The sequence below is a fragment of the Acipenser ruthenus genome, chromosome 25 (genome assembly GCF_902713425.1).
Source record: "Acipenser ruthenus chromosome 25, fAciRut3.2 maternal haplotype, whole genome shotgun sequence".
NCBI lineage: Eukaryota > Metazoa > Chordata > Actinopteri > Acipenseriformes > Acipenseridae > Acipenser > Acipenser ruthenus.
In genome coordinates, this window is record NC_081213.1 from 17,752,582 (window position 1) to 17,780,175 (window position 27,594).

The 27,594-nt window shown below is 39.0% G+C and overlaps 1 protein-coding gene across 2 annotated transcripts; it reads left to right on the forward strand.

Moving 5' to 3' along the window:
• The first annotated feature begins 3,506 nt into the window (after positions 1-3,506).
• On the forward strand, positions 3,507-27,561 carry LOC117413641 (cytosolic 10-formyltetrahydrofolate dehydrogenase-like). Of its 2 annotated transcripts, none has more exons than XM_059000131.1 (23): positions 3,507-3,635; positions 6,894-7,048; positions 7,767-8,001; positions 9,625-9,790; positions 10,581-10,682; positions 10,760-10,849; positions 11,280-11,417; positions 13,499-13,624; positions 14,181-14,272; positions 15,055-15,202; positions 15,598-15,717; positions 16,370-16,497; positions 16,784-16,934; positions 17,733-17,803; positions 18,374-18,479; positions 19,620-19,707; positions 20,124-20,217; positions 20,828-20,927; positions 22,786-22,884; positions 23,295-23,460; positions 24,210-24,315; positions 24,939-25,138; positions 25,529-27,561. In XM_059000131.1, the coding sequence occupies exons 2-23, from the start codon at positions 6,922-6,924 to the stop codon at positions 25,582-25,584; spliced, it is 2,709 nt and encodes a 902-aa protein (XP_058856114.1). In that variant the 5' UTR covers positions 3,507-3,635; positions 6,894-6,921; the 3' UTR covers positions 25,585-27,561. The 2 variants fall into 2 exon arrangements, with proteins under 2 accessions (XP_058856114.1, XP_058856113.1); XM_059000130.1 differs by lacking the exon at positions 3,507-3,635 and adding an exon at positions 3,771-4,417.
• Positions 27,562-27,594: the final 33 nt, after the last annotated feature.

Consider the following 27,594-nt stretch of genomic DNA (forward strand, 5'->3'; position numbering starts at 1 on the left):
CATACATAGTTAATGTATGGAAGAATCCACACACTGAAAACCGAGAAGTGGCAACAGGAATCACTATAATGCCAAATTCATGCCAATAAAATCAGTGTTCTTTATTAGAGGAAGTACAGGCAAAAAACAAACAGTGCAAAAAAATAGTGCTGCGGTCGAATGTTCCGATCAAATTGTGACCATCCTCAGTGCCAGCAAATCAAGAACACCTGTGTATTTAAGGGTTACATTTAATTGGCAGGCTGTTCAAACCCTATATTAACATCAGGTGTTTGATTGAATCAAGACATCACATACAAGCACCAATAACTACATACTTGTATAGATAGACATCAAAGAGTTAAAATGCATACATTTAGAGAATTATAGAAAAGGCAATCACAGAAAGTGAAGACATAAATTACATTTAGTATCTAACACTGGAAATAGAATTCATATATCTGAAAAAGAATCAATGAAATCAGTTTATATATACATTATTTTACATTTTATAGAAAACATGATGATCCTAATTATTCATGAATTCCTCCAGGTTGTACTGTTTCAAGATAGAAAATCCATTTCGATTCACATTGAAGTAGTTTCTGGTCAACCCCATCATGGTTGTAAATTCAACATTAGAGGCATCGGTTCTCCAGACATGAGCATAAATGTAAGTGTGCCATACAGGTAGATGGATGTCCAAACAGACAGACACCCCCTATATCACCAGAATCGGATATGCATCAATAATGAAAGCTACAGTAAATAATGTTAATCCCAAGTTTCCCTGCAATTGGATTAGTGATTCTCCAGATATATGGAAAATATGTACTGCGTGACATACATAAATATGATCACCTTGACAATAGCTCTTCCGCACGGGCTATTCCCAAAGGGCACGATTAACCCTCTAGTATAACTCTGTACACTGGAATTTGAGTATTCTGTTCAGCCCTCTTTGGCAGACTGATATCACGTGAACGGTTGGCACTTTGAAGATTGCGAAAAGCAGGAAACAAGCACTGGTCTAACTGGAATACCCAAACTAACTAAACTGACTCGGCAAACGTGTAGACAACCGAAGAAAGAGAGAAATGCCTGGAACAGTTAATCTCTCAAAACAGATTAAATATAAAATCTCAAAGCAATAGTGTCCCCTGTTCTGAAGCCTTTATCTTTGTCTGAGCACAAGCGGGTTATCGCTGTATTCAAATAAATATTTTGGCAAATAGAATAGTAAAATTAATAATTGAAGCCCTCCAGTAAAACTCCATGTTAACTCATCACAATATGCAAAAAAATTATAATTGCTGTTTTGTGTTTCCTAATTCCAGGAGTTTCTTGTCCTGAAAGCAAATGAGGGTCTTAATACAGTATAGCAAATGGCTTTTTTTTTTCTTTTTTTTTTCTTTTTTTTACTGTAAATATACACATTACTACATGAAAAAAAAAAACTACAATAAAAGTGAATGCATTGTACAGCATATCTGGTATTGTGCTTAGTTCTTTAAATTACACTATGTAACACAATTTTTGTTCCTGGGTAGTAAGTGTTATTTCCTAATTGCTTATGCCTCAAAAGTATAGAAAATGGCTATTATTCCCCACAAACTTTGCTTTTGTAACCAGGACAGTGATATTTTGAAATTTACCTATTTCCAATGAGAAAACGGGCGAATTTGTGTCTTTTCATTCACATAAAGTCAGAAAAAAACAACATATGAATCCAAATTAACATGTATTTATACTAAAGTAATACAAAAATGACTACAAAAGATTTAGAAGTGAGTAGTTTTTCGAGATTTACGATTATACTGTAAATCACTTTCACGAATCAGCCCCCAAATGTAGTCTCTCATCATGTTCTCGTTATACTGTCCTTGGTAGCGGCGTTCAAAGTCCAGTATATTCTGGTGGAAGCGCTCGCCTTGCTCCTCAGAGTACGCTCCCATGTTCTCCTTGAATTTAGCAAGATGAGCATTAAGGATATTGACTTTGAGGGACATCCTACAGCCCATTGTGCCGTAGTTCTTCACCAGAGTCTCAACCAGCTCCACATAGTTTTCGGCCTTGTGATTGCCCAGGAAGCCCCGAACCACTGCGACAAAGCTGTTCCAAGCCGCTTTCTCCTTACTAGTGAGCTTCTTGGGGAATTCATTGCACTCCAGGATCTTCTTTATCTGTGGTCCGACGAAGACACTGGCTTTGACCTTTGCCTCAGACAGCTTAGGGAAGAAGTCTTGAAGGTACTTGAAGGCTGCCGACTCCTTATCTAGAGCTCTGACAAATTCTTTCATAAGGCCCAATTTGATGTGCAGTGGTGGCATCAGCACCTTCCGGGGGTCCACCAGTGGCTCCCACTTGACGTTGTTCCTCCCACAGAGAACTCGGTCCGCTGTGGCCAGTCCCGCCTGTGGTAGTGCGCCTTGGTGTCCCTGCTGTCCCAAAGGCAAAGATAGCAGGGAAACTTGGTAAAACCGCCTTGGAGACCCATCAGGAATGCCACCATTTTGAAGTCTCCTATGACCTTGATGCCATCTCAGAAAAATGCAGATATGTATCCACTTAGGCAGCTGGAACTAAACTGAACTGGTGGGCTTAAGGCCCCTGTATTTATACTACTATTTATATTACTGGAAAGTTCTAGAAAGTTCTAGAAGTTACTCCAAGTTTACTCAGCACTGAATCTATCTGGAATGTTCTGGAAAATAGGTAAATTTCAAAATATCACTGTCCTGGTCACAAAAGCAAAGTTTGTGTGGAATAATAGCCATTTTCTATACTTTTGAGGCATAAGCAATTAGGAAATAACACTTACTACCCAGGAACCAAAAAAAAAATAAAAAATTGTTACACGGTGTTATTAGAAGCTATACATTTGCTTTATTGTAACAAGTAGTCATTTCTGTAACTGTAAGTAGTACATGGTAAATACATTTCAACACTGATTAGGGCAAGTAGTATGCTAGTTTCAGCTGGTCATGTTTGCTCATGAGACGGTGGTTGAAGAGCTGTTTGTGTTGGTTTAAGAACATGAACAGTCATTGTAACAGCTGTTGTATGTGCCAGCTAGGTATTTAGAAAATACTACGTTCCAATTTCCAACTCCTGCTCACCCTGTTGGCTTACCATCAGCTGCTGAAATGTTTAACAGGGTTGTTTATCATTAAGTCCCTTGGAATTTGCAACTCTGCAATACCAGAATGCAATGGTGAAAAATCAGCATATGTTGCACCTACATGTTTGATAACTACCTTGCTATAGTCAGTTTCATTGGCAGGTGTTTCTACACACAGTGCAGAATTTCACAGACTATAATGGCCCTACACCTCATTCATTTTTTTTTTTATTGTATATGACTTGTAAAGTTGTATACGTTCAATCTGATTATATTGCTTTATACTGTTTATTTAATAAAACAATAAAAATCTCTACAACCCTTTCCAAAGTAGGGTTTAGTGGCGTGCAAGTTTAAACCCCTCCTCCCTTCTCGACACCCCCATGACCGATGGCTGTGGACACGTACACAGATAACACCAAGCCTCTGCCAGGACTCAGTGCTTTTATTTTAAAAGCGACCTTGCTGTGGAATTGTGAAACTTGTGTTTCCTTTGTTGAGGAAGAAGATTAAAAAACTTTCCAGCGGTCTCTTGGTAACTGACTTTATTGTTAAAAAAATAGCTCAACTAGGAGCAACGGTAGTCAATATTGTTGCAAATAGCTATATGTATTTTTGCTCGATCGTTTTAATAAATAAATAAATAAATAAATAAATAAATAAACAAACAAACAAACCAGTTATATTGATTTTAGCAATTTAGAACAGTTTTTTTTTCCTTGATGTTTGACCAGGATTTGTAATGAATAATTATTAGCATAATTATTATTAGAATGCAGATGTAGGCCTACAAACGTTTTCTTGTTTTGTTTTCTTTTCTTTTTTCCCTGCTAATTATTATTTTGCAGGTTTAAGAATTACCGGTATAGAAACAAACAAACAAACAAAAGTTTACCGAAAGTTAATTCACTGTACATTTGGTTCAAAATGTGTAAACAAGATGGAGGCGTGTGTCAAATAATGTACATCTGGTCTTGTGTTGCTTAGTTCTTTAAATTTTTAGAAGCCGTGAATATGCTTACAGCCTTTCAAAATGTAAGGACACGCAGTCCATTCTGCAAAGGCAAACATAGAATACATTACCAGTACTTACTGCACCTGGTAGAAAGCTAACGTTTTAAAAAGAATTCCTCTGTTGGTGCGATTACTGAATCCCCCCCAAGGGCTCGTCCCCGCTTTCGTTTTTGATTGGATGATTTAAAGTTATCGACAATCCCAGCCCCGCCCACCTGTTGGTGAACCGAAAGATGAAAATAAAAAACCGAAAAACAAACAATTACAGTTGTGGAAAAGGACTCCTGAAGTTCTGCGGGCAAGGTAAATTAGCTTCATCTTAACTACGTATAGAGATACAATTTAACAACCATATAAAATAAGACACAAATGCTGTAGTGTTCAGATCAGTTAACCTTTCTTCTGTGTATGGTCGTTAATGTTGCACGAAATAAATCAACTTATCATTTTGAATGTTGTGTAACTGAATATAATCAAAACCTCGCTCTGTTGCATAATGGTGAAACCTAGACGTGATGAGATTAGAAAAAGAAGGCTATAGCAGTGACAAGATGTTGGTCAAAGTCAATAAGGTCGATTGCAGCGTACCAGTTAGTCCACATCAAGTGGACTAAAAAGCGGACTAAAAAGCGGTCTAGCATTAAAGTCCTGCAGATCAGTCCTGATTCCAGCATACCAAACCGCAAGTGGTTTAGCTAGTCTGAACACGTTAGCCAGACAATGAGGACTAACCCATAATAAGCCTCTATAAGTGCGGGTGGAAGTTCACAAGTAAGGTGTAAAGGCAAACTCAGACACTTCCTTGTACATCGTTGTTACGAACATTTGATTAAAAACATTGGGGATTTTGAAAGCACCGGCAAAAAAGTCAGAAATATGAACAAAGCAAATACAGTAACACATATAGGCCTATTAATGATAAAAACGCGTTTTTATTATTATTAGGCGTGATTCGTGCAGACGCATTTCAAATACATATTCATAATCTATATCGATAGGCCTAATTGTACTTGTCTTTCTGTGCACATTCCACACTAGCGGATTTTACACACTACTTGGATTTTAACATGCATTGTTTATATAATACTAATTATACATGTGACGGTTTAGTGGGAGGGCGGCACGGTGGCGTGGTGGTTAGCACAGCTGCTTCTCAGTTCCAGGGGCCAGGGTTCGATTCCGACCTCGGGTCTGTCAGTATGGAGTTTGCATGTTGTTCGCGTGGGTTTTCTCCCACAGTCCAAAGACATACTAAGCTACAGTCTCAGTCTACCTAGAAAATGTATAATTGCTTAATATTGTGTATCAACTATACAAGGTAATGATATAACGTACATAGTGCAATTGTCAATTTTATATAATAATTTAAAATATTGTATATAGTTCTGTATTCTGTTACATGTTAGTGAAGGCTTTCACTTGAGACACTGGGTTATGCGGATCTACAGTACAGTGCACTGAGCATGAAGCGCTTCATGCGACTCGGCACCGGCGTGCGAACCTTACTGAACAAATGCTTCAAAAGCCTTCACTTTCATTTTAATAATTTTCAGACGTAATTTCAGAGAATAATGGAGCTGTCTTTGTTTTAAAATGTGCTGTATAAACGTTGGACGAGCAAGCGTACTGAGTTAGTCATATACTCTAAATTAGTCACACCTGAACAGGATAACCTCACGTCTGATTTGGTACGATGGAATCAGGGTCGTGTTTAGTCAGATTTAGCGGATGATCCACCTGTGGTGATTATCGTTTGATACGCTGCAATACCGCATTAACAAGTATACTAACTTTAGACCAAGCAAGTGGACTAAACCTGCTTAATCCACTAGTTAGACGCATCAAGTGGACAAACTTTGGTACGCTGCAGTTGACCCCAGATGTCGCCAGAATACTAATACAAAAAGGATATTGCTTTTTAATTCCTGTTTAGCTACCTGTAATAGCGCTAAAAGCAATTACCACCTACTGCTGGAAGTAACCAGTGACATAGCAGTAAGCAGGTTTCATAAGAGGGCAGGGGGAGCTAAGACTAGAGAATGTAAATAATACTTTTTATTTTGTAGTCCAGCCTTTTGAAAGGTTGAACAATAAAAAGATGTTGTTTACATTTTACTGTAAAACTGAACATGTTTATGCTGTTTGCATAAAAACAAGCACGTTCATACATGTATAAGATGACATGATCATGTTTTAGAAATACCTGTAGGAGCCTGCAATAATAGAGATAAGCTGGTAATAGGTAATGGTAGGTTTTGTCTAATTTGGCCCTCCAGCATAACCGGGATAGTTGAATTAATGCAGGATGGCTGGTTTACCTGTTTATTAAATAGCTTGGTTTCTCCCTGTAGATAATCATCCCCTTCATATATATATATATATATATATATATATATATATATATATATGCAAACCATTTTAATGAAGTGCAGGGATAGAGAATGACAGCGTATGGGACATGTATTACCCATTTCAAGCACTAATTTTTGGAGGTCAAATTCCACCATGATCTGCATTTATTCAACTGTCCCAAAGTACTGTTTATCCAAGGCTAACAAGGCCAAAACTTACAGGTACCTTTGATAATAGTGTCATTTTTTCAGCACAAAAAAAAAGATTTTAAACCGGTTATTTAGCATTTCAGTTCAGATTTATATGGAGTTTTGAGCTATGAATTAAAATGTCTCGCCATTCATATTTAGAAATGTGATGGATCTTATGTACAGTGAGTAATTGATTTAATGCATGATGCCTACTCTCTTTTTCTGATTTCGTTCAGTTGTGTGTGTGAGAGTCGTTAAAGAGAAATGAAGATTGCTGTGATCGGTCAGAGCCTCTTTGGGCAGGAGGTCTATAAAGAGCTGCGCAAGGAAGGACACACTATTGTGGGAGTGTTCACAGTCCCAGACAAAGATGGAAAAGCAGACCCTTTAGGTAAGGTGGATCAGTGGGGAATCTGAAGCTTGTCTGCAGGTGGTACAGTGACCATTAACTGGACTTAGACACAACCATATTTCTGTGCAATGTGTCCAGTACATCAGGCATGAAAATTGTGTAATCTAGTGAAACGGAATCGTGTAATCTAGTGAAACAGTGTTGTCAAGGCAATGTTTGTAATTAATGGCAGTAACAAAAAGCATAAGCTAGTGCTTTCATGTTGAAAAATGAAAAAAGCAGCATCGCCTGTGTGTGTTTATGAACAACAAAGTATACGTTTTAATAGAAAAAGTGTCAACTTAAAAGTTTAAAGTGGTTCTAGCTAACAACATACTTCAATACATATTATTTGTGCACCTCCATTATCTATAAAGGTCTAAGATGTGCAGTTTTTAAAGAAACATGTTACAGCAATAGGTATTTCATTTTCTTTTACTTTAAGGTAGTCTTGCACTTTGTCTCTGCCCATTGAATGCCTTCTTTCCTGTCATTACCCAAACCAACTGCTTGATAAGCTTTGCAGCCAGTAACACTAGTGAGGAGACTGAGAACTTTCTTCACCCAAGTAGGGCACCAACTGTCATTTTAAAAAAAGAAAACACATGTTTGCTGAAATTTCTTTCCAGACTGCACGTGAGACTAATGTAGCAAGTGCGTTAAGAACAGAGGAATTATTTCATTAGCTATAACCAGTGGTGTGTTCTTTGTTTTGCAGCCACAGAGGCAGAGAACGATGGGGTGCCAGTGTTTAAGTTCCCACGCTGGAGGCTGAAGGGGAAGGCTATAGCGGAGGTGCTAAACCAGTACAGGGCTGTCGGGCCGGAGCTCAATGTGATGCCGTTCTGCTCCCAGTTCATCCCCATGGAGGCGATCGACTTCCCCAAGCACGGATCCATCATCTACCACCCCTCCCTCCTCCCCCGGCACAGAGGAGCCTCCGCCATTAACTGGTAAAGGGACAGAATCTCTCTGACATACAGCTATGGCCAAACCTTTTGCATCACCCTATAGAATTAACTCATTTTGCTTCATAAAGTCGAATGAAACTTGCTGAATAATGTTACGTTAACATATTGAATTACATACTGCTTTGTAGTTTTTCTTAACGAAAAACAGACATTGAAAAATGTGACATTTCGAAATCTATCATGAAATCCTGTACTCTTATTATGACTTCCGGTAGACTTTTGCAATATAATTTTGTATTTTTTTTTTGATTACATGATGTTAAGTAAAAGATCTGAATTATGTTCATCTCAATCCTAAAATGCTAGGTGATGCAAAACCATTGGCCATAGCTGTAGACTGTGTCTTAATTTTAAACCCTCAATCATAACTGTTACATCTACCCATCCGTCTCAGGTTCACGTCTCATGAAGTAGGGTTCATATTAAAACACAGCCTTAGTTTTGTGTACTTTTTTATGGGGGTAGATTTGATCAAAAAATGTAGCGCTGCTTTATTACCCAGTTCTGTGATCATTCAATTCCAAAGGGGTGGAATACATATAAGGTAATACAGGAGTTCTAATTGTTTGTGTTTTGGAGTAGGTCTTCCAATGGAACTCTGATTGAATAGCCGCTGTCCTGTAAGTAGGCAAGCCTGGTTAAAGTATTTGAAAAAAGATTTCTTTGTTTTTTCTTTACCCTAGTGATGTTGATTTAAAAAGTGAGTTCCGATGTTTCTTAAGAAAATGCACAAAGTAATTTTCTTCAATTAATAATAGGTTTATTACAATACATGCAGGGAATCCCAAGTACAGAACAGACAGATTTCAAGTTTTTATGACTTTACAAGATGTTAAATACCCCTTAACACAGGGCGGTTCCCCTCCCGTTTCTGGTACGTAACCAATGGTTATGTGCCCCCCACCCAGCTAAAGCCTGAATTTCTTTTGAAATCCAAAGTAACCAGATCTTATCCTGTTTCCCCAGACAGACAGGGTGTTGGAGGTGTGTGAGATCACAGGAGAGAGATAGTTAAGGGTTTATTCCTTCTTATTATAACAAGAGAATTGTAAAATGGTTAAGAATGTCCGCCCATGTTGTTGTATTATCTGAGTGAGATACTTAAACATGAAGGAACAAAAAGGTTCAGGTTTCTTAATGCAGACACATACACAGAAATGAAAGTAGTGTGTGTACCTCAACTGAGATGTGTTCAACAGATGTGACTATGTGTCATGTGCTGTGGTAGCCTTGAAAATGGCTTGCCAGCAAGAAATTACCATTTATGTTAACCAGCTATTGTTGTGTTTATCTTGGGTGTGTCAGTTTTTTCTCTAGCTGCCAGCAGTTGTTCGTTGGAGAAGGTGCCGTTGGATAATTTAACCACCGTCTCAAGAATATGCAACTTCAGATGACCTTACTACTCGGTCCCTCTTCCTCTGCTTATCCTTATGAACTAACAACGTATAGGAGATTTGTGAATTTAGTCACTCAAGTGTATGGAATGTGTGCTGTAAGCAGACAGATCATTTAAACCAAGCAGAATAATATCTGCTGTTATTTCTCTTTTTCAAGTTACAACATGAAGGTAAAACCTGGATCTTACAGTGTTTCTATACCCTGCAGGACCCTCATTCACGGCGATAAAAAGGGGGGGTTCACAGTTTTCTGGGCTGACGAAGGACTGGACACAGGTCCAATCCTCCTCCAGAGAGAGTGTGAAGTTTATCCTGACGACACAGTGAACACCATCTACAAGAGATTCCTCTTTCCAGAGGGGATCAAAGGCACAGTAAGCGACACATTGCTGTTACTTTCTTTCCACACTCCTGTACAGTTACTCCTAGAAAACTCATTACAGTGCAGCAGCTGGTATCTTCAGCACTGCAGTTAAAGCTGAACCTTGGTCTTATAATCTGGACTTTGTCTACTTTGGATCTTTTTGCTTCCTCGCCATTATGTATCCTGTCTGTGTGACAGTATAATATTACACTGGTTAGAGGTCACAGGCGCATATATCATTCTGCAGAGAAGAGATAAGAAGTTTTTGTTGTTTGGTGCCGCACTGCTTATGATAAGCTTTTAACCTCACAAGTATGTTTTTGCTTTTAACAGACAATATCGATTAACTCTTCAAACATTACGAAAGGGACAATGAAACCATGGAAAACTTAAAAAACCTTTAATGCCATCTCAGTAAAAAGACCATCTGACAATTAAAGGCACTTTTTTACAGCAGCAAAGCCACTACCCTACACTGCATGAGACATGGAGTGAAACCGTCCTTATTTAAAGTAGAAAACTTGGACCGGGGCAGCATGATGAAAAAATATTAAAACGGGTTACCAACATTCTCATTCCAATATTAAAAGTTATATCTAGAATGAATATTGAAGATGTTAAATCTTTGACAGGCAGTAGAAGTTCAGAACATGTGAGATGGATTTTTTTCTGTTAATTCATAGTGGGCACTTTACTATACTTTTTAATGTTTTAAAATTGGCTGCTTACACCCTAAGGTAGCGTATAAAAGACAGATGTTCTGTTATTTTGTGTTATCGTTTTTCTCATCTTCCCGTAAGGTGGATGCGGTTAGACTGATTGCAGAGGGGAAGGCCCCTAGGATTATACAACCAGAGGAAGGGGCAACCTACGAGGGTATCCAGAAGAAAGACAATGCCAAGGTAGTATAGATGAATGCCTTCCTTGAATACCACTACCAGGTGTATCAAATGCTTTAACAGGCATGTTTTTTTTGCAGATAAACTGGGACCAGCCTGCTGAAGCAATCCACAACTGGATCAGAGGAAATGACAAAGTCCCAGGAGCCTGGGCTGAGGTGGATGGGCAGGTGTGTTCATGATTACCAAGTGATCTTCTGTGGTAAGGTACCACAGTGGCAGTGCAATGGTTCTGTTCTAGAAATGGAAGTATCTAATTGAAGCAGTCTGTTGCATCAAACCCAGCTGCTACACTTAAATAGATCTGACTGAAATACACATTTCTATTACAAATGCCAAATTTTAGAAACTTTTTTTGAGGTTTAATCTCTTAAGCATAACAGTGTAGTTGATTTGTCAATTTTTCTTTGGTGAAAATTCAAGGCAGCTATCGAGTTTTCCATGTACAGTTTGGAGTGCAGACTGACAAACACGCATGGCGTTCCTCTCTTTTCTATTGTGCTGACAGCTCAGGAGGAACACAGCAAAAGCATAATTCAAGTATTCCTAACCCAGTGCCAGGAGAGAATGCTAATTAGCTGATGTTTTCGTTTCTCTTAGAAAGTGACTTTCTATGGCTCTTCCTTGGTGGACAATGCTACTACCCCTAACGGCCAGCCACTGGAGATACCAGGAGCCAGCAAACCAGGGCTTGTCACCAAAAATGGCTTGGTGCTGTTCGGCAATGATGGCAAGCCGGTAATTCACGCATAATATGTGTATAGATATTTTTTAGTTCTGGAATGCACGTGGTTTTTTTTTCCTATCTGAATACTCTTTCAAAATTAAAACAGTATTTAAATTTTTAGTTTTGCATTAACTGGAATGCAAAAGCATAATTTGTACCATATTACAGTAAGAACAGTCTGTATGTAATTTATTTCAGACATCTAAATGCATTGGCTTTCTTTGCATGATACGTTTTTGATACTGTCATTTGTAAATTCTATTATATTATTATACATTCCAAGCTGTGTTTGATCGAATATTCATATATTTGTCCCGAGCACTAATATTTTGACTCAATTGTATTTCAGGATATATTTCTTAGAATATTTAGAAACGAAAGTGAAAAGGTGATTTTTATATGCTGCAAAGTTGTGCAGTGGCATTACGGGCTGGAGTTTAGAAGGCGAAGTTCAATGAGTCTTTCAACCCAAATATTATTTCCTAGCTTGCTTGTTAGCACAGCGTATGACTGCCATAACAACTGCAGCATTTTAATTACTGCCAACAACCTCTTTGTTTCACTCAAATGGTTTTGTAACGTGGTCAGTGAAAGTGCCTCTGGGAAACGGCGGCCTAATTGATTTAGGTATGAATAAAGGGTTTATGTATGGGATACATCAGCAGGGATACATCTTTTAACTAATGGGATTTCACTGTAATAATCCTTTGGAATTGAATGCGGTGTTTCATAAGTAAGCTGCCCAGGACAGTCACATGATGCTTGATTGTGTGGCATGCTATTTCAAAGGGTGATTTTAGCACCGTGTTACTGATGGTAGCAGGAAACAGCCTGCGTTCAATCCAGTACCCCTATACAGTACCAATCGTATTCAGTTTATCACTTATGATAGCATGTAAGTGCGTTAGAGTATAATAAACAGAAAACACACACTCACACATATACTAAAATCATATTATTTACACAAGGCATTTGGAGAAAGTCAATGTTCAGACTGCAGCACTGCAGTAAAGAATGCATGTGAGTGGCAGACCCAGACCCTCCTTTCAATGGACAAGGAAAGAGGGAAGAATCAAGGTTGGGATTTAGAATACCCGAGTGCTGAAATAAACTGCTGATCGAGAACAGTGTTGTGAATGTAACACCACTGGAAAGGTATAACACAAATACAAATGATTCCTTTTAACAGTCTTGGTGCAGGGTTATATAGATGTTGTGTTATATACATGATATCAGACTGGACCAGTTGAGAAGTGGTAGTGTCTGTTTAATATGATTATATTGCATCAGAACCATAACTGTAAACACTCACGTCTGGTTTTACAGATGCAGATTACAACTAATCTTGGACTAATGTTACTTTAGCTAAGGTAATCCAAGGTTAGTGCTAATCAGGGTCTGTGAAACCAGCTGTGAATCTTACACTGCAGGGCTAAAGAGGAACTTAATGGTTGCATGAAAGATATTGTCTGACTTGCTGTAATGTTCAGATGAAACATTGAAATGTGTGGAACTCTTCTTGCCTGTCTAGAGTTTGACATTTTTCTTCTTGCAAGCTGCCCATCCATTTATTATTGTTTTAGACAAGGCTGTAAATCTACGTTTAATAGATTAAACGTTTATACTCTTGGTTTAAATGGTCGTTTACAATTTAAACAAATAAACTAGATTTACTATTTGTAGTTTTTATATTTTACATACATTTTTACATAGTGTCGGTCGCAATGGATTATAATCTATCAAGAGACTGTAAACAATTTGTTTAAACATTAAATGCAATTCTATAACGTTAAAGTTTTTATTCTTACTGTTAAACATTTAAATTTTCTTCTAGTTTTTCAACACCCTTATCCATACGATGCATGACTTCCTGTTGAAATGTTTCTCAAATTTCATTACCCAAGTGTCTTTTTAGTACTGCTTCACATTTAAATGTCTTGTCGCTCTGGGTGGAGAAGCAATATAACGTTTGCCATGTGTGATTACTGTCAGCATTTTGAATTTGGAGGTTTTCTGTAACTGTAAAGAATCTCCATGACCCCTATCTCTGTTTAGTAACCAGCTGTCCTCTCCCGTCCCCCCTCTCTGGTAGTTGATAGTGAGGAACCTGCAGTTTGAAGATGGGAAGATGATTGCAGCCTCTCAGTATTTCAAAGCTGCGGAGAGCACAACTGTGGAGCTGACTGAGGAGGAGAGGAGCTTTGCAGAAGAGATGCGGGTACATTATATAAAGATGAACTCCATTATGCATTTTCAAACACAAGTATATAGCTTTTTATTCCTGTTGAAATTAGGAATGAGTTCCCAATATTGTGTCTCCTGTTTTATGTGAAATCTAAAATATCATGTTTGCATTTTTCCTTCTTGTGCAATTTCAATACATTTCCCATGGTTATACAATGCATTTACCATAGTCTACCATAGTTCGCCATGATTTGTAATATGCTTTACCGTGTTTTCACAATTCTTTATCTTTGGTATGCTTTACTATAGGAAACCTTTATAAGGGTCACCACATACTCAGTGCCACTAATACAAAGGCTTTCTGGTGAATCCCCACACTTGGACTTTTCTTTCATGACTTTACTTCTGTGTAATCAATGAGATGTTGTTCTAAACAAACAGAGTGCTTCTGTGCAAGAAAGTGTTTATTATGAACCTGGATGCTGATTAGCAAATAAACAACCTTTGTGCTTCTTCAGTAGCAGTAAGACATAGCCGCAGCTACACTGCTGCCCGTTCATCTTTTAATTTGCTTGTTTTTTTTGTTCCAGGTTGTCTGGAAAGGGATTCTGTCTAACGTGGAGGACATTGAGGACTCGACTGACTTTTTCAAGTCCGGAGCTGCATCCATGGATGTTGTGAGGTAGAGCAACACTTTGCTGTTTGAGTGTGTTCACATTGCACAGGGCAGCAGTGTGGAGTAGTGGTTAGGGCTCTGGACTCTTGACCGGAGGGTCGTGGGTTCAATCCCAGGTGGGGGACACTGCTGCTGTACCCTTGAGCAAGGTACTTTACCTAGATTGCTCCAGTAAAAACCCAACTGTATTAATGGGTAATTGTATGTAAAAATAATGTGGTACCTTGTAACAATTGTAAGTTGCCCTGGATAAGGGCGTCTGCTAAGAAATAAATAATAATAATAATTGCACCCATAGCCCTGGAAGGATTAACTGTTCAATTCCTCTTCACCTTCAGTTATACAATCCAAATGTAGGAACGATTTGCAATCACATACAGAATACACACTGTTTGATTAGAGATACCATTCCCATTACATTAGGCACCTGAGGGTTGCTTTATTTGTATTTTAAAAAAGTACGCATTACTTGATTGCATTGTAAAAAGCTATACAATTTAACACACAATCAGTCCAATTGTCTGTTCCATGCAGAGGGTTGAAAGAGGGTGATGGTTTGTAATGAGATGCTATTTTCAATGTTACTACAGTATAAGATTTGTTTTTGAGTTATGAGGACCTGGCTGTGGCTATGTAAGTTACTAACTATGGTCAGTGCAACAATTTGTGTCTTCAGTTTCTTCACCTTAAGGGGTCTTCTGACAACGTGATAATTAACATGGATAGAAACCTGGATTGTCACTTTCCCCGGTCCATGCTTCAGCTGTGTGTGTCTGGTTGGTCTGCAGGCTGGTGGAGGAGGTGAAGCTGCGAGGCAGCGGGCTGCAGCTACAGAACGAAGATGTGTACATGGCCACCACCTTCCAGGAGTTCATCCAGATGTTGGTGCGCAAGCTGAGAGGGGAGGACGAGGAGGAGGAGATGGTCATTGATTACGTAAGTCACACGCAGCCATGACAACGGCACCACTTCCGTTCTAATAAAATGTGTTTTCTGTGCTCATATAGTATGTGGGGTTCTATTACCTTGAATAGAGGAAATTGTGTAGCTGGATAAAAGCGATTCATAGGAGTCAAATTGAAAATAAAGTCTAGAAGAAAAAAAAAAAGTATTTAGTAGTCTCGCCCACTGAAATAAATATAAGCCAAATCAGAACGAGCAATACTGACAGTAATTCCCTTCTATTCAGTGTTCTGGCTATCTGCAAGTGAGTTTCATTCCACGTGTATCTGAATAAGAACGTGTTTGAAAGAAAGAGTCATGGGCCTCATTGTAGAGCCAAGCCTCTGGATCAAAGCCATATCCCAGTCCCATGCCTCTCTCTCTTCCAGGCTGAGAGGAATGTGAACAACATGACGGTCCGGATGCCTCACCAGCTCTTTATTAACGGGCAGTTTGTGGATGCAGAGGGAGGAAAAACGTACCAGACCATTAACCCGAACGATGGCACGGTAAGGAGACCTACCTTATAATAGATAACTGCCGTACACCAGAGTGAAAGCATGGGAACGTGTAGTAAAACAAATTGGAGGTGTGCCCTGCATCTGTCACGCTGTTCCAGTTGTGATTAAATATTCCTCACCACAATTTATTGAGGGTGCCAGAGTCTGGGGAGTGGTGACCTACATTTGTCACGGTACTGTCACCTAATTTGGTGCACTAGTCTGGTGTTTTGACGAAACTATGCACACATCTCTCAATGTGTTTTTTTTTTCTTTTTTTTTAACCCTCCCTTACATATGACATTTGCAATTCTTCAGTTCAGTTGCTTTAATACTGGTTTTGTTGTAACATTTCTCTCTATTGCTCTGTCCACCCGGCTGCTATCTTTTGTGTAGCCTTATGTTGTTTTGGAAAGTCTGTTTGTTTCCTGGTCTTGAAAAAAAATCGCATGATAGTGTGACCTTTCAACTTAGCTTCTCTAGTATACCATGAGCAAAATGGCTAGTCAGTTTGAGCAGTGGAGAAGATTATGAAAAGATTAGAGCAATTCAGAACCATTCACAATTAATGGGAACATCATAAAAAAAGGGTTCCAAGACGGATGAAAATGAATGAAAGGTATGTAGCACTACTTTGATGCCTTGTTCTTGATCTATGCAGGCTATCTGCAGCGTTTCCTTGGCTCAGGTCTCGGATGTGGATAAAGCAGTAGCCGCTGCTAAAGAAGCCTTTGAGAACGGAGAGTGGGGGAAGATGAACCCAAGAGACCGGGGAAGGCTCATTTACAAGTAGGTGCCTTCCATCTCTGCCTTTCTCAAGGACCCCAGGCATTTTGTGGTGTCTATGCTGCTACTAAATAGTGGTTCTAATGAATAGCCAGTAAGTGTACAAGATGGGTGTCCACAGCCATGCAGTAATCTAAATTGATACTGTATAAAACTAGAGACTACGGTGATGTCACTCTATGCAGGTGTTCGACATTCTCTTTTGTAATTCACTGTAATCTGTACACTGTCTTGGCTCTCTAAGTATAGATATATTTCAGTTTTAATTATGTCTGGTGATCGGTCCTAGGCTGGCTGATTTGATGGAGGAACACCAAGAGGAGCTGGCCACTATAGAATCCATCGACTCTGGCGCTGTCTACACCCTCGCCCTCAAAACCCACATTGGCATGTCTATCCAGACCTTCCGTTACTTTGCAGGCTGGTGTGACAAGATACAGGTGAGACGCCTTGCCTAACCTGTCTGGACAGGGAGATCCCAGCCTCTGCTAGCCTTATCCTTTAAGTGAGATGTAATGCCACATATCCTGGAACATGGCATGGTGTATCTTTTATTAGTAATGCATTTAGCTGATTTAAAAGTCACTGAAATTGGACATTTGGACTTGTTTAGTGACATTTTTGGTTAACATTTTCTTGTCAGTTTTGCCTTTAGAAATGCCAGTTAAGCTAAAAATGATGTGTTTGAATTTGCCAAGCTTTTACCACATAAAACTTAAAATAATACTGTTAATGTAGGAGCTCCTTAAGCGGTACCTTGTTTCTGTAACAGTTTTCCAAAAAAAAAAAAAAAAAACTGGGTTAAATTCTTTGTGAATATTGTCCCTAATGTCTTTTGGTGACAAACCACAGCTTAGTGCTGTAATGTTTCTATCTAAAATGTGTTTGCCAAAGCTGTCTAAGTTTCTTTTGAGAACTGCTCCTGTACACACTCTGTAATTCTACCCCTTCCAAACCTTAAACTCTTTACCCCTCCTTAGATTCCCCAGTGCAGTAGTAACACCTGTTACAGCAGCTCAGTCACAGCTTGTCTTGCTATTGAATCTATGATAGTAACTAGCTTCAGAGTGGGGACCAGGACACAGGTTATTTATCCCGAGTTTGTGGCAATACTACAAGTGTCTGGATATTGCTAATAAAAATGTCACCTGAATATTGAATTTTATAATGAATAGCCTGTTAATGAATAAAAGTGTGTATTTCTTTAAAATTCACTTTATTAATATTTTATATTATAGGGCTGTACCATCCCCATTAACCAGGCTCGGCCCAATCGAAACCTGACTTTCACAAAGAGGGAGCCAATCGGGTGAGTGGTTAAAACTGATCGTTCTCAAAAAGCATAATATTACTAATTTAGTTCTATTTTATAAAATATACTGCGATTCACAGCTTTGATTTAGTTATTCTGCAGATGAGACCCAATAACCAATGAGCCTCCAAAGGGGGTCGGTCTATGGGCAGTCTCATCAGTAAAATAAACACAACGCTCCATGAACGTTCATTAAGTATCCTGTTTGTACAAGTACAGCATATAGAAAAAAAGCATGTATTAAACCTGAATCAGTCTGCATTCTGAGAGTTCCTTTCCTTAAGCTTTGAATCTGCATAGAAATGTGGTGTACAGTGCGATTTCCCCCAGTCAGTCTGCTGTTTGGATTTGAATGCATGCTAAATAAATTAAAAAATGAGACCTGGTTAAAAAAATTCTTCAACCCTAGAACTCCCTGACACTTGCTGTACACTGTGATACAAATTACCTGTCTAAATATTTTTTTATTTAACTATAAAGAAATATTCGCTCCTGAGTCTCCAGCTTGGTTTGTGTTTTGTTCACGGACTCCCCTGTGAAGTTTAAAGTGTCCCTTTGCCCTGACAGGGTGTGTGCAATTGTTATTCCTTGGAACTACCCTCTTATGATGCTGGCATGGAAGACTGCGGCCTGTCTAGCTGCTGGGAATACTGTGGTACTGAAGCCAGCCCAGGTTAGTGATCTGCAACTGCTGTCTCACGGCAACCCTTACATGGGAACTAGACAAACGGTGTCATCACAAGTCTGTCTAGACCGTTTATTTAGTAGGGGTGTAATTATACACTGATGTCACATATATATAAATAATGTATTGTGGTGGAGTGTGGGGAAAAGTTATAGAGGGGCGATATATAGGGAGCAGTTTATATCCTCTGTTACAGAGCAAAGAATAAATGTAGTCCTTGAAGTCATGGGGAGGACTACATGACCCAGAAACCCCGGAGGGTTTTGAACATGGCCGATCAAGAATAAACCCAGAGTTGGTTAATGCAAAACACACCTGCTGCTCATTTACTTAATGCAGCACACATGCTGCTGATTAGTCAAGGTATTTAAACAGCTCAAAAAAATAAGACTGTTTGGTGCTGGAAAAAGGGGGAGGTCTGTGTGGAGAGAGCTATAAAGGAAAGAAGGTATTATAGTTTGTGAAGACCTGTGTAAGTATCGGTAAACGGCTTAGCCGGCCGATGTTTAGTTAAAATTGAAACAAAAGTTTAGGTAGGATTCCAAAGGGGAGTTAGGATTTTGTTTTGTTTATGATTTCACACGGCATATCTCTGTATGCTGTAATCAATAAAAGTACAGGCATCGCCCTGTTTGAACTTGAAATACTGTTGTCTGCACTGGTTCATTTACACTAGAAGACAACGGCCAAGGTCCTGGAAAGTGGCAATATTAGAAAAGAAGGACTTTTGTCACAAAATATATATGTATGTAATATGATACATGCAATGATCCTGATGAGCTACTTGTGTCATGCTTAATAAGATCAAATGATCACTTAATGATGGACTATGTATTCATACAAATTATAAAACACACATTTTCTTCATTCGAGAACCCCAATACAGACGATGCATACCTCTATTACAATGCGCTATATAAAGAAAGTATCACAATTTGTTGTTCCACACCTGCTTGTTGGATCATCTGATAGCAAATCTCTCGCAGCTCCAAAGAGATTAAGAAGCAGAAAAAGCTTTTATCTTGAAGGTGGCAATGTAAATTCTAATAATGATGAGCTGCTCTGATTGTAGGTTACTGTTTGGCACAGATCAACATCAAAAAATAATAAAAACCTCTGTCATTTTAGGTGACTCCGCTTACAGCCTTGAAATTTGCTGAGCTCACTGTGAGGGCTGGCTTTCCAAAGGGAGTCGTTAATATTCTACCTGGGGCAGGTAAACCACACTATAGTATACAGTATTAGTTAACTGCCCTTGATAGTACAGTAATGCCATCGTTTGGGCTCTATTCATGAAGCATTCATCAGCTGTTTTTAAAGGAGGTTTGGTAGCTCCATAGTTTCAAAACATTTAGCCTCATTAGCAGATTAATTAATGTATTAAAATAAATGTGTTCATTTCTAAACACAAACTTGTAATATAGTAAATATACTTAAATAATGTTTATATATTCTATCATGTTTACTATAAAAGGGAATTTTAATCTGTGAATTTACCTGTCATGCTAATATGCACTATATATCTCCGTCCATTGTTTTTTAGAGAGTCACTGAAACTCTTTAATTAGGTATCCCAGGGTGGTCTTTGTGTAAAACAAAAGGAGCCCAATAGATCTTGTTTCTGGTTGCCAGGTTCCCTGGTCGGGCAGAGGATGTCCGATCACCCTGATATTCGGAAGCTCGGGTTTACTGGCTCCACACCGATCGGAAAACAGATCATGAAAAGGTAACGGCTTCATGTAAATGAAATGAATGGGAAAGAGATTTTTCATGCTTGGTAATGAGATCATTTGGAGACGACAAACAGGTGTGGGAGTGGATTTAAACTGCGTACAGAATTGGGCTGAAACATTGCAAATTCAATGTAATGCTAATAATCCCACCACAAGTAAGGTGTTGTAATAGTTTCATCGCGGTCAGCTAGCATAGTGTAGGCAGCAATTCAAAAGCAAGAGTATGAATCATTCTAAGTTATGGGGTTGTATAATGCACTGGTGAGACTACACTTAGAATACTGTGTAACATAGGAAACCGCTTCTGCATAGCACACAGTATGTACCCAAGTATAAGCCAGGGAGCCTGTTTGCATTTGTATATGGTCTGGTTGCTTATGTTAATAAGACTTTAAAACCTTGGTTATAATCATGCCTTTAAACCATAGGCAGTAGAACTGAAGTTTAATTTGTTAAGGTATGAAACCCTTGGAAGCTGTATTTATAATACCACATAAAGGAACTGGCAATTCCTATTACAATCACAGCTGACCCGTGAAATGAACTGGACGGCCTGAAGAATGCACATTAAGTGAGTGTGAATTGCATACCTTGTCTCCATAGCTGTGCATTGAGCAATGTAAAGAAGGTCTCCCTAGAGCTGGGTGGGAAATCCCCACTCATTATCTTCAGTGACTGTGACATGGACAAAGCTGTGAGGATGGTAAGCCTAAGAGCTTCATTGATATCTGCTATACACTACACCCCTGGATAATCCACTAGTCTCTCAAGCCTTAACCTCGTTCACTGACATTCAGCATACACTACTCTCCTGGATAATCCACTAGTCTCTCAAACTTTAACCTCATTCACTGACATCCAGCATACACTACTCTCCTGGATAATCCACTAGTCTCTCAAACTTTAACCTCATTCACTGACATCCAGCATACACTACTCTCCTGGGTAATCCACTAGTCTCTCAAGCTTTAACCTCAGGAGCTGTAAGTTTGACTCTGGCTCAGGTAATACATCCTGTTTTATTGTTTTAAATGAAATGTGGCACAATCTACATGCACTTATCAAGTTCTTAAACACCATTAAGGGTTTGGGAGGAAGGACTGTCCACTGCACTCATTACCTATTAAAAGAAAAACAAAATACTGTTAAGCAAGTACCTCGCCCCTTCTTGCGTTTGTATCATTTTGGGTGTCTACTGTTTCATCCAGCGTGCCAGATGGTGAACCCTCAAACCAAATGGGTTTTAGGCAAATGTTGCATGATCGTCAATAAAGATGTACTGTGTTATTATTATTATTATTATTATTATTATTATTTATTTCTTAGCAGACATCCTTATCCAGGGCGACTTACAATCGTAAGCAAATACATTTCAAGTGTTACAATATAAGTAATACAATAAGAGCAAGATAAATACAATAACTTTTGTTCAAGCAAAGTACAAGTGTGACAAAACACAATTCAATAATACAGCAGATAGTGATAGTTACATCAGGATATGATTAAATACAAACTACTACAGGGGCAGCAGTGTGGAGTAGTGGTTAGGGCTCTGGACTCTTGACCGGAGGGTTGTGGGTTCAATCCCCAGTGGGGGGACACTGCTGTTGTACCCTTGAGCAAGGTACTTTACCTCGATTGCTCCAGTAAAAACCAAACTGTATAAATGGGTAATTGTATGTAAAAATAATGTGATATCTGTATAATGTGAAATCTTGTAACAATTGTAGGTCGCCCTGGATAAGGGCGTCTGCTAAGAAATAAATAATAATAATAAACACTTGGCAGATTACAGTATTCTGAGGTACAGGATTAAATGCAGTAAGAATAGGGGGCAGATAAGAGCAAAATAAAGCACATTTAAATGAAGGGATATAGTTATAGTTCAAAGTTGTTTGTTGTGGACCTGAACTACTAAATGATACTGGTGGTATGAATTGTATTAAAGGAAATAATGGAAGCGGACAAACGGTGACACTTTTCAAATTAAAGTAATTGTAGATTACAAAATAGTTTCATAAATTCTCCCCGCTATGCAGTTTCATTATATAGATCTGAAATGTGCAGTTTGGAAAGACATATTTGAGTAGCATGTATTTTCAATTTAAAACACGATATCTGGTACTTCTAGTTTAAAGTAATTAATGTTTGCAAGCCATGCTTTTTTGTTTTGTCCCCTCCCCTTCACTGTCTTCCTCCCTTTCAATAACCGACCAGCTGCTTCCCATATTGACTGGCATGCTTTCGGCTAATAACACGCTTTGACCCAGAGGACGCTGCTGAGGTGAAATGACCCAGGAAGTTCAAGAGAAGACAAAAATAAGGCATCAAAACTGAGAGCTTTCTTTAAACTGAAGTAGTACCACATACATCCTGTTTTAAAATGAAAATTACATTATAGTGTGTGGTTCTTTGAAAACTATTTAGATATTGTAAGTACGAAACAGATTAATGAAATTATTCTTTTAGCTACAATTACTTTAGATGCATTTTTTTCTACTGTTTTACAAAAAAAAAGAAAAGAAATATCTTAGCATCTCACTGTGTGTGTTTTCTGACAGGGAATGAGTTCTGTGTTCTTCAATAAAGGTGAAAACTGCATTGCAGCTGGCCGACTGTTTGTGGAAGAATCCATTCATGATCTGTTTGTAAAGAGAGTGGTAAGTGTATACTGTGTCAGGGTCTAAACCCATTGTTGTTTTTTCTCCAGTGAGTGCACATGCATTACAACAGACCTAAGTGAGTGAACATCTAAAAATAATTGTGTACTTCTCCTTCTTGGCCATTGCTTGTACTGATACACCTAAACTTTATAAATAGCACAACATATTTTTCAATGGACACTTATTAGTTTGATTTAGGACAATGGGGGACATTTACAATCTGTTACTTCAAAATGTCTAGAACTGTTTTTTTTTTTTTTTTTTTTCTGAACCAAAAGAAACACCCTTTTAATATTACAGAACGGCTTCCCTAAGAGACTTGTGAACGAGTCCCTCAGTTGTTCATTTGAAATGTGTTTTAAATGTTTTGAGCCTGTCAGAAAAGGCTAAGCTGTAGAATCCCACAGGTGGAGGAGGTGAAGAAGATGAAAACTGGAGACCCCCTGGACAGGGCGACGGACCACGGCCCCCAGAATCACAAAGCTCACTTGGACAAGCTAGTGCAGTACAGCCAGGTGGGGCAGAAGGAGGGGGCCACGCTGGTGTGTGGTGGGAAGCAGGTGCCTCGACCAGGTAAACTGTCCTGAAAACCGGGATGATAGGGAGCTGTTTACCGTCACCTTTCATCTCGTACGTCTTGGGCCATGTTCACAAAGCATCTATCACTGTGCTAAGTTTGCATTTTATTGTAAATTTCAAAAATCAAACTTCTCATGTTACAGAACTATCAAGAAAAAACTAAGGCGTGTGTAGGAAGCTCTTAAGCTAACCTTGATAGTTATTTTATTTGAAACTTTTTAATATCAATGTCTTGTTTTTTTAAAACAGGTGTTAACTTGGCACAATGGTAAATGCATTGTGAAGTCCTTGTCACATTGTAAAAAGAGATTTTTTGTTTTTCATGCTCAACATAGAACCACAACACTATTAATTAGACACTGTAGACTACTCTAAAACCAAATATAATTTTCTAGTACTCCTTTCTTTTGTGGCATGTGGCTTTTCAAATGAATAAATGTGTAACAAGGGAAAAATGTTTGATAGTAGTTCAGTAGTTAGACAAGCAAGACTAATGTCACCGGGGGGCTAAACTTGAGACCACTAATCTCATCTGCCTGTGCCAGATTTGAACCTTGACCTCTAGAGGTGAAAGGTTAGCATGCTGTGCTAACCTGCCCCCATACTTCACACTTAAAGATATAGACAGTGCTCTGCAGTTGGCAGCATTTTCTATGATTTACTGAGCTTGTATAGGAATGTAGTTATTTTTATCAGTGGTTCAATGTATGGCTTGTGTTTTTACCCTGCTTTTTTCATTCTAGGGTTTTTCTTTGAGCCTACGGTATTTACGAATGTAGAGGACCACATGTACATTGCAAAGGAGGAGTCGTTTGGCCCCATCATGATTATCTCCAAATTCAAGGAGGGGTATGTTCCAGTTTTCAAGGCAGCTCTTCTTTTATTCAGAGCCAGGCTTTCACATGGATTGCTATATGCATCCAATATGAATTAGTTCCTGTATAAAAGTTAATTGTATTTAATTTAAGGTTTTTTTTCCAGAGTCTCCCACATTCCATTTAGAGTAAAGGAATGTGTAACTGTTGACTAGTAAAGGTTTTGAGAAGGAGAGCCAAAGCACGCAAGTTCTGGGACTCCCAGACCCAAGTCCTCAGTTTCTTTACCAAAAACTGGTGATTTTTAGATTGTCCGCAAAATCTTCGTGTGACCTGTTGAAGTGAAATGCAGAGATGCACTGGAGTGCAGCAAAGAGAGATCTTCAGGGAGTGATCACTAAACTTGGTTCATTAATAGCTTTTAAAAAAAAAAAAAAAAAAAAAAAATGAAATACATGTGGCTGTGTTGTGTGATACCCTGCCATTACGGATTCTGCCCCCAGCCGATGACATGAGGTTAAAATCTCTAAAACCACAAATGGGTCTTTTGCATTGCAGTAAGACTCTTGTTTGTGGTGCACAACACTTTTTTTAATTGCAGTAGTGGTTTTCAACTCCCTAATATAGTTTGAAGATGTGAACTGTTCCCTCTGCTAGCGATGTTGACGGTGTACTGAAGCGTGCCAACGACACAGAGTTCGGTCTGGCCTCTGGCGTGTTTACCCGTGACATCAACAAGGCCATGTACGTGAGCGAGAAGCTGCAGGCCGGGACCGTGTTCGTCAACACCTACAACAAAACGGACGTGGCGTCCCCCTTCGGAGGATTCAAACAGTCTGGCATCGGGAAGGACCTGGGTAAGACTGCTGTCTACACCCACACAGGAATACCACTATACCTGAAGAAAAAATCATTAGACCACTGCATTGCCAGCAATGGCAACGAGTTAGGAACAAATAGTTATCAGTATACCATAGTGCACATAGTGGTACATCTGGTACCATAATGCACTGGAAACATGGCACTGCAGTGAATTACCAGTGTGTACTGGGCTCAGGCTGGGTTCCTATCTGTTGCAGAGCAAGTGCTTTTAAAGTGGTGGCAGGATAAAGTGGCTGCCCATGAAACAAAGTGTAAATATACTGTAGTATGGGGAAAACTACAGCAAAATAACAAGACTTTGTGAAAGAGAGGCAGGAACACGTTTTTGTATTAATGTGTATTGTTTCTTTCCCTACATTTCCCAGGTGAAGAAGCCCTCAACGAATACCTAAAGACCAAAGCAGTTACAATTGAATACTGACAGGACGACGCACTGAGGGATGGGCCCTCCTTTCTGAAGAAACCACCCATTTTCTTAATGTAGCTTGTCCGCAGCAATTCGATTTGCTAATTTCTTTTTAGAAGTAGAATGTAAACTTACCAGTATGATGTTAATCCTGGAAGCCCCGAATATGGACCCAAGAATGCATCTACTTTGCCTAGGTTGGCTTTCATAAAATTTGCAGATGGCCTCCATTGAGGTGCCACAGTAGTTTTCATTGAGCATCATTAGGTGAGGGCTGTCAATCTGCTCAAGCTACTTTTGAGAATAGATCTCACCCCATTCAAACTCATTATGTATCCTATGTTTATTAATACACTGCTGACATTTCTAGTAAAACGCTGTGAATAAGAATGTTTGTCAAACCCATGCTTTGACGCAGGGGTAGGTAACCCTGGGCCTGGAGTGCCACAGTCCTGCAGGTTTTGTAGGTATCTCTTAATTGTCAATTGCTAAATACCTGGAACACATGGTAATTCTAACCAATTAAGCCAATCATTAAATCAATTAGTTTATTAAGGGGCTTGGATAAAACAAAAACCAGACATGTCTGTGGCACTCCAGGACCAGGTTTGCCTACCCCTGCTTTGACGTGTGGTGCTGTATAATACTGTCTTTGTGGCTCATTACATCATTGTTTCTTATTCATTAGAGTCCTGCATGGGTCCGATTTTTACGACCCGCTTCTGACCCGGACCCACTACTCCAGAAGCCGACCCGAACCCGCAGCAACACCGTCTTCTTACCCGCAACCTGACCCGACCCACTTTAATAAGACATGCAACCCGACCCAAACCCGCAAGTGTTTGTCTTTTACCTACTGCCTGCGTCAGCTGACTCTCACGCTCTCACATTAACACACAGCTACCTCTACCATTGAGTTTACACAATAGGCTATACAGTGTGGTAGCTTTCTCTAGTGGTCTGGATATATTTTAACATATTAACTATCTCTACTTACTTTACTATACTTTCGTGCCACCCAGTTGAAAGGGAGCTACACCTGTGCTTTTGCAGAGATGATGTACCAGTTTTGTGGCTGTCGTTCACAAAAACATAATGACAAGCAATGGATCCAGGCCCATGTTCATTATTTTCATTCGCTGTGATTCCAGAATAATTCCACACTTCTGATTTACACCTCAAACTATTATCCACTACATGATATAAACCCTGCGCTGTCTTTTGTTTCACCTCTTTCACAAACATTTTTAATATCACCAAACAAACGTGATAAAAAGATCTTGCGACGTATCAAACAAGCGAGAACAACACTGCTTAGTCAGGAAATACTGGTACATTTACCTTCTAATGCGTTATTTGGGAAAGGGTTACAGACGAGTACGCTGAAAGGACAGAAAACGTTTCTGGTGATTCAAATTCGGACCCGAAAATTTTTTTTTTTTGACCCGCACCCGAACTGCAAACCGCGAAAAAGTTCAAATCCTACCCGCTTTTTCGGGTCACCCACAAGCCCCGTGGGTACCCGACCTGATGCAGGACTCTATTATTCGTGTCTTGCTCTTTCTAACATCACTGTAGATAAGAAGTATTCACTTGTTTCAGTATTCTGCATTAAGTTGCCTGTAGAATGATTACAGAATCTTCCATTTCCCTTCTCTGAAGCAATGCAAGGACTGAAAAGGGGTTTCTTTATAATGGAATACCTGCAGCCTAGTCAGATTTATATGAGAGAAAGGATTCTTGTAATGGAATGCAAAGACCATCAAATAACCTCACACATTTCCTAATGCCATGGTAACAAAGCAATAATGTTCTGAATCTGTAAGGGTAAGAGCAACAAGTAGCCAACCTTAAGAAGGAGTCCAATTGTTTTGTATTTGTTCTCTCTTGTTAAGGAGCTCTTTATCTTTGAAGATCTCTGAAGGTTTGAATTGGTAGGATTTGTGTAGTTTACACTGTGGACATTAAAGAGCTTTAAGCATCTGTTTTTAATTTGTACAAACCTGAGCTTTCCTTTCTAGTAAT

Bases quoted from the DNA above. Each gene is read 5' to 3' on its own strand.
- LOC117413641 (XM_059000131.1), top strand. From the start codon at position 6,922: ATGAAGATTGCTGTGATCGGTCAGAGCCTCTTTGGGCAGGAGGTCTAT. The intron at 16,935-17,732 runs GTGAGACGCCTT...TTTATATTATAG, and splicing joins GCTGGTGTGACAAGATACAG to GGCTGTACCATCCCCATTAA. The intron at 20,928-22,785 runs GTAAGCCTAAGA...GTTTTCTGACAG, and splicing joins TGGACAAAGCTGTGAGGATG to GGAATGAGTTCTGTGTTCTT.